General features: G+C 35.8%; 1 protein-coding gene across 1 annotated transcript; it reads right to left on the reverse strand.

Annotated features, from left to right (window-relative positions):
• Window positions 1-193: 193 nt before the first annotated feature.
• LOC121267825 lies at window positions 194-12,279 on the reverse strand. The gene is given in 23 exon segments (XM_041171907.1): window positions 194-650; window positions 909-1,044; window positions 1,604-1,921; window positions 2,944-3,084; window positions 3,448-3,483; window positions 3,485-3,600; window positions 4,687-4,821; window positions 4,943-5,005; window positions 5,008-5,067; window positions 5,155-5,275; window positions 5,466-5,588; window positions 5,731-5,817; window positions 6,034-6,153; window positions 7,530-7,661; window positions 7,905-8,218; window positions 8,642-8,702; window positions 9,402-9,545; window positions 9,946-10,095; window positions 10,198-10,367; window positions 10,666-10,788; window positions 11,431-11,503; window positions 11,612-11,686; window positions 12,156-12,279. Coding segments are annotated over 21 exon segments (2,649 nt in total). The 5' UTR covers window positions 11,669-11,686; window positions 12,156-12,279; the 3' UTR covers window positions 194-650; window positions 909-939.
• Between the last annotated feature and the right edge of the window lie 398 nt (window positions 12,280-12,677).

Consider the following 12,677-nt stretch of genomic DNA (forward strand, 5'->3'; position numbering starts at 1 on the left):
AATTTATGTATCCAAACGAGCCCTGAGTTTTCAAAAAAATTTGTAAATAATATTGATATTTGTTTTCAGAAAAAATTACTTGCATGAAGCTTGATCACCCTAAACCTGTGTAAAAATAGTTGTCTCTATTATTTTCTTATTCCAAACAAAGAAGTATAAACATTAAAAAAAGTAGAATAACATTCTTTAATTCTTTACCATTCCAAATGGCAAATAGTCCCTCACGGTTAAGAATAAATTAAGCATTATTTATCTACTACAAAATTGTATATCTTATAGATTAACAATACCAGGAAAATCACTCATAAAAAAATCTATACTCGCAAAACAAAAAAAAAAAAAAAACACTTTTTAAGTACATGCCGGGATAAGATTGCAACTAATTGACTTGTAAAATAAAAAACAGATTGCAACTGTAATTGATCTCTCCATCTGAAAATCGAGAAGCCGAGTGGATATCTACAACATAACTGAAAACTACAGACCAAGGGACTTCGTCGCCTAGAGTATGACTTGCTCAGGTCTGAAAAACTCTGGCAAGGTGGGTTGTCCAAAACTGATGCACATTCGATTGTGAGAGCTCGGTATTCATGCAATCCTCCTTGTCCAGTTATCATTCCTACGAATTCCCTCAAGGAAATGAAGTGTTGCTGCAAGAAATGAAAGAAGATATTATTAATTCTATAGATGAGAACTCACACACGTTTAGCCCATGCCCCATTTTTTGTTTCCCATAAAGCTGAATCGCAGAAGATGCTTTGCTTGATAGATTTATTGACATTGTCAGAACTAGTTGATTGCACAAATTTGGCAGAGATGTAAAAGGCATGAACCGTGTTATAAAAGAATGCAAATTTAAATGATTAATAGTATGCAAAAAATAGTCTTGATTAAGTTAAGAAACTTACTACGATAAGGTTTTAATCCTCAAACGTCGTCCTACAATGCAGGCAGACCATTGGCTGATGTCAGAGCTTTTAGTTTATCGAAGGCACGCCGTATTTTGTGCCTTTCTTCTATGGTCATGCTGATTTCCTCTGAAGACTGAATAGATAACATGCAAGAAATCCAATCAACATGCATCTTAAAGCTAATTGCATGACAAAAAATAGCATCTAATGGTGGAAAAATGGTGCTAAGCTATTCAATACTAACTTGCTGGTAAAAAGAAGTTTTCAATGTGTTCATGGATCTCATGATTATTTACTGTACTGGGTCGCACCAAATTCAACCAATTTAGGCATTGAGACTCCATGTAGCTAGCACTCAATGTAAAGTTCTGTTTTAAGTTTCACAAAATCCAGTGCATAGTGCAAAAAATGGCTATTGATACCAAAATGTGATACTTGGCATGAATGATCTACATAAAGGACTCGATAGTGCACTTGGCAAATCATGGTTCCCACACAAAAGGGGGGGTTCCATTAATACGTGTGAAAGAGACAAATGCACACATTAGTTATACTGTCACATTGACTTTGACAGTTTTAATATACAAAATGTTACAGGATCATCACAAGAATTAGTAATTTCTTTTATCAGCATGATTTAGTAATGTTTAAGAACTACATGCAGAGTTCACGCTTGAGGTGCAAAATTGTACCTGTAAAGAGAGTATTTTTTGTAATAAATTGCGAGTTTCTGCCTTCAGTTCAGAGAGAATTTTATGAACTTTAACATCCCTGTGCATCAAAACAATGACAGAAACAATGGCATTTGTTCTACTTAAACTGTCTGTTGCATATCGGATATAGTCAGGCGAAAAAAGCAGTGAACTACTTTCAGTTATCAGTGACCCCATCATCCTCAGCACGAGATCCAGAAGTTTGTGACTTCTATCAAACAAGAAAAAACAAGGGAGGAGGTAATAACGGAGAATAGGAATGGAGACATTGGGCTCGTCATGATCTTCTGGAATGCACTGTACAGGGCATACATATTAACAGGAATCATCAAAACTTTGAAAAAAAAATCAAAACGCAGAATAACACTAATAAGCTTTGTGCTCTTGGGAAAAAAAATCCACAGACAAAATAGACATTGCAGTGTTTATGTTCAATAATGAACAAGAAAAAGGCATTATTGAAGTCCATGGATAGAATAAATCAGACTAGAAAACGTGACATAATGTGCCATCTTCACTAGTGCAGTCATCCCAACAAAGAGAGTCGCTTTCAAGCCCCTCCATTTTGGTCTTCCATTGAAAAATAATGATTTCGTTCTTTTCTTTTTTTTTTTTTTTTTCTTTTGGGGGGGGGGGGGGGGGGGGGGGGGGGGGGGGGGGGGGGGGGGGGGGGGGGGGGGGGGGGGGGGGTTGATAAAGGATTATCAAATTATCTAACTTTCCTCTTGCATAATGCATCTAGTTATCACCGTCATAATGGCAAGGCCAATCATGAGATTTACCACAACAAGATACCATAATACAGCATTAAACTCAAAATGCTCCAATAGACACAAGATGTACCCCCCCAACTCCTCCCCTTTTCATCTCCACCAAGGGGCTCAGAAACAAAATGCTTTTACATGACTTTTCATATAATAATTATCAGGATTTTTTTTATAAGTTATTTTTGGTGATACTTATCATAATTAAAACCTCGTAGGTTTCTGTCCACAAATTCATTCCCACCGCACCATGCAACTCTAAAACCCTCGGAAAATAGCTTTTATGGCATACATGTTCAGTGAATGATATGTATTAATTAAAACTCAGTCCGCACATGGTTGAGATTACTCTCTTTACATAGAAGAGTATAGGGATAACAGCATATGCATAATTCTCCTTCCAGACAAAAAAGGAATCATATTTCAGTTTTGCACATTCCATGAGAACACAGAACACTATAAACAAAGACCGCACAGACTTGCATACAAGAATCCTCTGATTAGGGAGGCTTCAAACTATTCAGACACATATCTTAAACAAGAGAAATTACTTACATGCACAACATCAATGAGGTATCCCGAAAGGAAATTGCTTAGAGTGTTAATACTCTGCTCAGAAAGTCTTGTGGGTTTGGAATCCAGTATAGCAAGCATTCTGAGCATAGCACATGCGTTGTCTAGAGGGGGCTTCAGCAACTGAGATACAAACATCACATACAGAAACTTTCTTAAAAGCCAGTCAACGGAAAAGCAAATATGGGTAAAAAAAGGGTTCAAAATGTACTTTATATGAATGAAAAAAAATATATATGACACCAAAAGTTTCAGCTTTGTAAGGCAATAATATGAAAGGAAAAATAAAAGAGCGATTGTGCAAGAGCCGTGAAGTCGCTTTGAAAAAGAGTGGGATCCACTATTAAAAAAATTATTATTTTTTCCATATGGGTATCATATTTATTCACTTTTTTCAAAGTAATTACACTGCGCTTATGCACTCATGACTGCAACTATCATTTCTCAAAATAAAAAGCTTCAGGATAAAGAAAGCTTTCAATTCACCATCTGTCCAAGTGTTACTTTCTCTACTATCTGAAAAAACAAGAGAAGTATCACCCATCTGCGATAGGTTTGAGCAAACAACACTAGTGACTGACTTAAATGTTCCACGGTTTCCAATCTCTGTGTCATTCTGTATAACAGGATATATGTTTTCTGCAACGGGAAAAAAAAAAAAACACTTTTCAGACTAAAATAAAGCAACAATCATAAATCTGAATGAAGTAAACAAACTGGGTACCCTTAACACCAACTCAATATCTTTTTTTTTTTATCGGTAATCAAGAGATTTTATTCATAAGAATAGGCACAGCCCAAGTACATAGGGAGTATACATGAGAAATGCCTAACTAGAGTTTACAACTGATAGTAAAAAGTCTGGACAATTAGTCCGTTACAAACAATGGCCCCCACCCATGAGAACAATGTTTTAAGGAAAAAAACTTTCAGCTCCTCCATTGTCTTCTCAAAAACCTCTACCCTTGACGAAAACGAACACTTTCTTGGAACTCATTGATAGGCACTTAGGCCCCGTTTGGATACAAAAACAGTTTCATATCATCTCATCTCATCTCATCTCATCATTACAACTTCTCCAAATTCTCACACAAAATATAATAAACAATTCAACTTTTTCAAATCTTAAAACAATAATAATATTAAAATATAATATTCTAATGATATTTTATTCAACTTTCATCTAAAATATCTTATATCACTATCCAAACGGGGCCTTAGTGTTATAACTATATAAAGATACCAAAAATTAATATATTAGACATTTTACAAGGTAAAAAACAAATTGCACAGTTTCCTAGAGAAGCATAAACCATCTTCTGCTAGTGTAGCAGCATCCTAAAAAAGATGTATTCTTAAGACACCTTAATACGAAGCAGTTTTAGATGTGTGTTGCCATTGCTACTACTTCTAATAACTTCAGTTACATGTATGAATTATGATTGGATAACCCCGCATGAGTAGAAAATACACATTTATCTAATGACAAAGATAATCAACATTTGTGGGAAAAAAACAATTTCCAAACCCTTAATGAGTTCGCTAGCAAAAGAGAGATGTAAAACATGCCGAATTGAAGTTATTTAAGTCTGCTGATAAATATGAAAAGAAGCATAAGATTAATACAAACAAATGACAATTGGACTGGTGAGTAGGGAGCCAGACGTTGTCTTAAAATGCTAAACAAAAAGGAGGTTGCCAAAGAATAAATTCTTCCAAAGGTACCGGGAAAAACTTTGAAACGTGAGAGCAAAGTGATGAAGAAACTGATATGGTCAGTAATTTTGATATGTCCAGCGGCATATGCCGAATGCAGAACCTCTACAATTCGAAATAATATAAATGGTTCCAAATCAGGACCTGCAATAGTCATGAAAGAAATAAAGCCAGTTCAGGATGCAACAAATAAAACTGGTTACTAGATTAAAAATTCCTAAAATCGCATTATCGAGATTCCAATTATAAAACAATTAGTACTTACACAGGCAACAGGAAGCTATTGACTTCAACAAAGGTGAATCCAAATTAGAGAAATAGTAGAGGAGCAGAGTGAGAGTTCTTGAGAATTTTTAGGAAGCCTTATGAAAGGGCCATAGTATATATCTCCTGCAAAAATAAAAAAGAATAAGTAACCAAATGATTATGCTCCAAGGCGTATTGACTAAACACTATCTTTAGCAAACTGATTTCTACCGTCATCTCTGCACGTGCTGTAAAACTCTAGTAATGAGTATTGCATGTTTTCGTATTCCCATGCAAATGAAGAGTTTACCAGAGCACACTGGCCCAGGCGAAGTTGCAGACGCAAGGCAACCTGCAATTTTGCGGGGAAAAGTACCCCCATGAAATGATCAGTAATGAGAAACAAAAACATTAATGGTGAGATTACTTGAAATATGTGGTGCTAAAAACCTACATATTCAACTTAGCAATGCTTTCCAAATTAAATAAATTTTCCTTATTGCAGCATTAAGAAGTGTTAATAAAGTAAATTATATCATTACCTGGGAACAATATGGATTTTTATCACCTAGCAGGATTAGCAATGGAGAAAGCTCTCTTATCCAAGCAATTTGATGGTCTAATATTTCTGAATCACTAGAATCAAGGCACGGCCCATCTTCTTTCTACAAGATGTACAGAGAATATGAACAATAAATTGGTTGTGGTGGGTTGTGTGTGTGTGTGTGTGAGAGAGAGAGAGAGAGAGAGATGTGCAATCTAAGAAATTAGAGTAATTACGGCCAAAGAGTAAAAAGCCAAGCTTACAGGAATAAGCATGTCTTCAATTGTAGAAAGGCAAGCCAGTTTTAATGAAGACTCAGGATGGCAATCCCTGAAAGTTTTAGTAAACGCCTGCAATTAAATAGTTACTAATATTGAGATTATCATTGGGTTTTTTGTTTCTCTCCGGAAACTCTAGATCTTCAGATAAATCAAGAATCACAAGACAACCGAAGTGCATGAATAGGCAATCAAATAAAGAGGGGGGAGAGAGAGAGAGATTCAACATGTAATTTTCCAAACACATGCAATTGGTAATTTTTCAACTCTTAAGAGCACAAGTCAGACCTGAAGAAGACGAGACCTCCAATTGCTCACCACTTGTAAAAGAAGTTTCGGAAAGAAAGGAAGAAGGGAAAGTAAATGCTTTTCCCATACTGCTTTGCCAAATCGTGTTCCGCTACAAATCTGCAAAACTATATACAGTCAAACAAAATGAAAGCATTTCACTCATCCATACAATATGATTATCTTATTAGAAACATCAGAACATGTTAAAAGCCCATATAAATATCAGACAATTAGGGTTTAGTAAGGGGAAACACGAATTAGACTGCATAAGAAATGGATTTTAGTTCCGAGATAATCAGCATACTTTTGTCCTGGGAGTCGAGACAAAAAAGGATTTACAATTACATAAAGTAAGTTAATTCCTCCAATAAAAGTTGAAGGCATTACAGATGCAACTGATCAAACTCCCAACTCTGTTAGTGAGATTGTGGTCCAGTAAATGCTGAAAATGATACTATATAATCCCACAAATATTACATATGGGAATATTTCGAATTTGTTTGTATATTTTATCTCCTATATACTTCGTAACAAATAATAAGCAACCAAAATCATTTTTTATAGGTCGCCAAAATCTTTTCTTTTTTTTTTCTTTTTGAAATCATAAAATCAATATCAGCATTCATATATATTTCTAATTGTGCTATTTCTTTTTTTTATATAGATAAAATAAATTTGATTGACAAGAAGAAAGGCGTGGCAAAAAATTTCTTTTAAACCCCTAAGCTAAGGGTTGGCTTAAGTGGTAAGAGCCTTGGTCTTAGGATTATGCTCCCCCCACGTCTAAGATCAAACCTTGGCCGCAAATCAATTTCTAGGGCCATGTCCCATCAGTAAAAGACGAAGATTTACGTAATCTATGATGTGGACATGTTACACATGTTAGAGGTTTAACCAGATAAAATACACCTTGCATTTTACATGGTCTGTGAGGTTCCTCGTCATAAAAAGCTATAATTTTTTTAATGAGTAATACTATACACTATACTGCTATCCCATTTTCATCTCACTACGTAAGATGTGACACATTTATCACCATTGGATGATAAAGAATCATCCAATAGTAATAAATGTGCCACATCTTACGTAGTGGGATGAAAATGGGATAGCAGTATAGTGTATAGAATTTTCCTTTTTTTAATAGGTAGTCAAGAAGTTTTATTCATAAGAAAAGAAGGCATAGCCAAGTACACAAGAAAAAATTATGCTTTTTTATGTTTGGGACATTACTCTCTGACATGAACAGTTGCTAGTCAACAACAATTGGTACGAAACATATTCTCTATGATTTTACCAATTAATAGCATGAGAATTAAATAATTACTCAAAACAAAATATTAGGCTTTTATGGTTATACCTGCACATCATAACCTCTCGATTATATTACCACACCTCACCAAACACTTTAAGTAGATTATATAAATACACAGAAACAACTTTGTGAAGCTTGTCCATCATTAAAATCGTAGAAACGTAATGGTAAAAGAACAGACCTTTCTAAGCAGCGCATTTTCTATAAATTCTAGAAATTTTTCCATTACGCCAGCAGCAGGGCATATCCATTCACTGAATTGCAAAAGTATTCCCGTAATCATAACATTGAAGATAAAATATCTATCCACATCCTGCCAAGAGGAAATAAAAAGAACCAAACAAACTCAAATTACAACTTCTAACCCACAAAAAATTGAGGTCAAAAGAGATAGGCCTAATATTTTTTTATAAGTAAAGAGGTAGGCCAAATATTACCACAGAAACATATGTAAAAGAAAGGAAACCCAACCAGAACAGTGAAATTAGAGAGGATAAAAGAATGCATTGTCATGGGAGCAAAGGTGATGATCTAAGAACTTCTATTGAGCTCATACCTTTTCTGAAAGCTGATGCGCTGGACTGAGGGGGAACACTACTAGTACCTTCTTCATTAACAATGATGAGATAGCTTCATCCCGCACTGTCACATCTGATTCTCCATGAGAAAGTGCGTATTCGGACTTACCCTTACTAGTCCCATAAATAAAAGATCTGATTGCAATATCTATGCTCTGAAGTATACCCACAAGACAATCAAATGATTGCACATCGAGAAGTGGCATTGTATGAACCAGTGAAATGAAATCTTGGAAACAATTAACTAAAATTGGCACGAGGTCCTTTAGTTTCTCGACGATGAGAGGAAACCCTACACAAACAAAGCAAGCATAGGCCAGGACCATCAGAACTTACAGCATAATAATAATCAGATGTGAATTTCATTTTCATATCTTATTATTTACCCCCAAAGATAGGCTTTTTCATATATATAATAAAGAAAGAAAAATGCCTTGAAAGCTCATAATCGAAACAATGATACAAATGAAAGTTATTAAGGCGAGAGATATCATTGAATGTAAGCTGGTAAAATGCCCCATAATATCAAGTTCTCAATGTGAAGAAAAAATCTTAACAACGAAAGACTTGATTACTGGTGCTACCATTAGTGCTGGATTAAGTAATTCCATCTTTATGATTCACACAAGTATTTGACATGACCCGATTACTAAATGCTAACATCAACAAAGTTAGAAATCTACATACAAGTCTGGTATAAGGTGCTTTCACATACCAGCAGATTCTGCAGGCATGTCAGGTTCAAAAGCATGTAACATCCCTTGTCCAGCATCGTTCTATTACATGAAGAAAGATGTTATTAAAAAAAGATTGGCAATAACAACAAAAAAAGGCATAAGAGACTACACAAAAGTATCACACAAAATAAATTAGAGTGAAACATTTACTGAACTTGAAAGGACAAAACTAATTTGTAGAAGCTAAAGACATCAAAGTTTGTTGGTAGGTTCCAGGTAACAGAACAGAATCTATTATCTACTAATATTTCAGTGGAGGAAAACCAAATATGGCCATCACACACAGGAAATATCTTCTTAACCCTTCATATCAACTCAGTCATTTAGATATTCACTTTCTAAAAAGAAAGATTTATACGCACTAAAAACCTGATTACAGAATCCACCCAATTACATTGTCTAGACAAAAACATGTGAAATGAACTTGACACAATATAAACACAAGACAAAGTACTCAAATACAAGAATAAAGACATGACAATGATGGTAAAAAGCACAGAAGATACTAGTACAACAAGATTAAGCAGTAAAAGATAACAAAGATGAAGATTTTTAAAATGGTAAAGGATGACAAGATCATGACAAAAACTCATAAAATACAACTGCATCCAGAGTTACAAAAGCAAAATACAATTATGAAATACAGCTGAATTGCTAAGCACCACAACATTGAATAGCCAACAGATAAAAAAACACTCAAGATAAATGTTGCATTCACAATTGATACTCAGAAGGTACATTTTCACATGAGTCAACTTCTCTTTTATTACATGGCACCAGTGACAAGCAGCGCATCAACCCAGCAAGAACATTCTTGAGCTTGCCCTTGTCATGTAAATAGAACTGATTCTTCCGTAGAATATCCCCATAACTTTGAAGAATCTGTAGATGATGCAAGCAGTAAAATATTTAATAGATTTCCAAAACCATAAAGAATGATAACACTTAAAAGAAACAACCTAGTTGCTTTGAAATTGGGATGATTAGCAGCCAAAAACAAGGGTTTAAACAAAACCATAAATAATGGGAAATACGAATATTCAATTCTGTTTTTTTTTTTTTTTTTTGGTTCATTTGTTTTGCTTGGTATTTGACCAAATTGCCACCCACAATCCTTATCTCGGTTGGACATGGCAAAATACCAGAGACTTAATGACCCAAAATTATGAGCATGACTTCTCAAACAGCTAAAATGAGAAGAATTTTCAAGAGATATATGCCAAATACTATAATTACACTGAAACAACTCCAAACATTAACCAAAAGAGTCAAAGTAAGACACCTTTTCAGCATACAACAAAAAGGATGGGGGATGATTTTCAACAACAAGGTCAAGAAATTTGAACGCCATGAGCCGAATGTCAATTGATAAATGCGTCATTGCATTAAATATATATGCCATGATTAAGGAAGTGAAAAGCCCTTGATTGTCCTGTACAGGAAAATGAGATAAACAGTGTCACAGAAATAGAGAACTGGTGTAATGAACATTAAAGAATCCTAGAATTTATAAATTGAAAGAAAAGGAAATTACCTCTTTACAGCTTGGGAATATTACTGTCTTAAAAAGTTGATACAGTGTTTCTCGAACCACTTTGTCATCATCACCGATACGTTCACGCAATTTTTCTATGACAGCATATTTATGCAACGTTAGCTCTGCTGGGTGTTTAAGGAATAAATCCCTAATACCAATCAATGCATCTGCAAAGAGAAACAAGGTTTTAGTACACCATCTAGACTGCCACTCAATGCATAAGAAAACTTCAATGTGGAAGCTAAAGCGAGATAACAAGTTTAGAAAGAGTATAATGCATATATCCCATTACATACATACACTGATATATACTTTGATGACTGAGTATTTACTTCATTCATTGGAAAGCAATATCACAAAGGCTTCTGTTTCCTACCTTCTTGATATCTAAACATAGAATTGCTCTGCAAAGCACTTTCAACATCCTCTGAATGCATGGGGAAATTATTCAAACGGAGAAAATACCTCTACGAACTTTCGGATTGTGGTGGGATGTTTGCTGAAGAAGTTCTTTCAAAGTCAAACCTTTCTTGTTCACAGCTAAACCTTGCTTTTCTGATGCTACGCTCTGCTCAGGAAGAATAATTGCTGCACACAATCCACATGAAAAAACTTTTAGGCAATAAAATCGATCATTTACCACTCATTGGAACAACACTAAATGCTTCGCTGGTTTCAAGGGGAAAGAAACTTTTTTTTTTTACTAAGTAAAAAAGTGTAATTAGGCATTCCTCTTGTATACGACAAGTGTGTCAGGGGTATGCCTTTTGAGTTTACAATAAAAACTTCCGAGTACTTATCAAAATAATAATAATAATAATAATAACTTATCAAAAAAATAATAATTCTATGGTCCTCTCTATTCCTCTCAACCAAAAGTATAATTGTTTAACAAGATAGATTAGAAGCACCACACCCCCCCCCCCCCCCCCAAATATATTTTTTGCCAGGTCCTAAAAGAAGAGGACACAGTCAGTTGTATTTTGTGTTGGCATTATCAAGCGTTTCATTGAAACTTTTAAGAGGCAGTTCTCAAGGAACGCCGTTGCTCCTTCGTTCTACAATATCAAAGACCTTATCAAAGACTCCAAGTTTCAATGAAACACTTGATAATGCCAACACAATATACAACTGAAAATTACTAGTGGGTTTTCCTTGCACAATCTTGTAAGGACAACAATCACATTGAATACAACAATTAGAAGTACAAGTAAGACTCTTAGCCTATACCTTTGGATTTAATTTCAGTATTCGTAGCATTCTTCGGTGGGGGCAATTTCCGGCCAATCTTACGCTTTATTTTCTGCCGAGTTTCAAACAAAAAAGGTCATAACATCAGCTTCTAGAGAGTTTAAATATTTAACACAAAATATGAATAAATTAAATGTTGTGCTAACGCATGGATTATTACTTTAAAGTCGACTCCCCGCTTTTGCTGTTTCTTTGATGAAGCTGAGGAACGCGTCATTTGAACTAGCCGTTTACCCTAGAAAGAAGCTAAAAAAAACAATTAAACGGCGCAGCCTATGGTTTTTGGCACCTGCTGTAGGAATTTGGGGAACTAAGAAATAAATTATTCTACTTTTTAGGTTTTGCTTTCTGCATTACAAAAAAAAAAAAAAACTAGTGATGGAGCCGCTATGGGTGTCGGCTTCGCGCACAGAGAAGAGACAAAAAATGGAGGCGTACTGGTGGCGAAGGAAAGGACGACGTGCTCGTGGTGAAGGGCTTGAGCGGCGGCTGCGAATAAACGGGGAGATGAGAGAGAGGCCGAGACGCCGAGGGGGAGCGAGAGGAAAATTACCAGCGACAAACTGAGAGCCGGATGACGAGGTGGAGTGCGACTGGACTCTGTGAGGCGGAGGAGCCTGGGAGACGGCGTACAAGAGAGAGAGCGACGGGATGGAGTGTGAAACGGAGAGAGCGGACGGACGAAGAGGACGAGGATGGCTTACCAGTGCCGTAGGAGCGCAGCAATTGGAGCGTGTATAAGAGTCAGAGGCGGCCGAGGGACTTGCTACGGCACGACGGAAAGAAGACAGCGAGAGAGAGGAACTTACCGCAACCGGCGCCAAACGGAGAGGAGCAGCAGCACGGAGCACTGCGGACAAACAGAGAGAGACGCGGGGAGGGGGGGCGGGGGGGCGCTGGAAGTGGAAGTAAAAAAGAACAAAAACATGATTTTAACACATAAGAAACGTCGTTTCGGCCACTTTGTTTTTCAGGAGGGCTGGGTTAGGGGTTAAACGGGTCTTGGGCTTTAAAAAAAAGGCTATACAAACGGGCTTGGGCCTCTAAGAATATGGGTTATAACACCTGCCGTAGGAATTTTAGTAATTAAAAATAATAATAATATTTACAACTATAAAATACACATATGTCGCACATTTTTTTTAAAAAAAATGAATAATTATGAGGTTCTAATAAAAAATTAATGAGCGTACAATTCTTACACAACTCATAACTGTATCTAATAT

The sequence above is a fragment of the Juglans microcarpa x Juglans regia genome, chromosome 5S (genome assembly GCF_004785595.1).
Source record: "Juglans microcarpa x Juglans regia isolate MS1-56 chromosome 5S, Jm3101_v1.0, whole genome shotgun sequence".
NCBI lineage: Eukaryota > Viridiplantae > Streptophyta > Magnoliopsida > Fagales > Juglandaceae > Juglans > Juglans microcarpa x Juglans regia.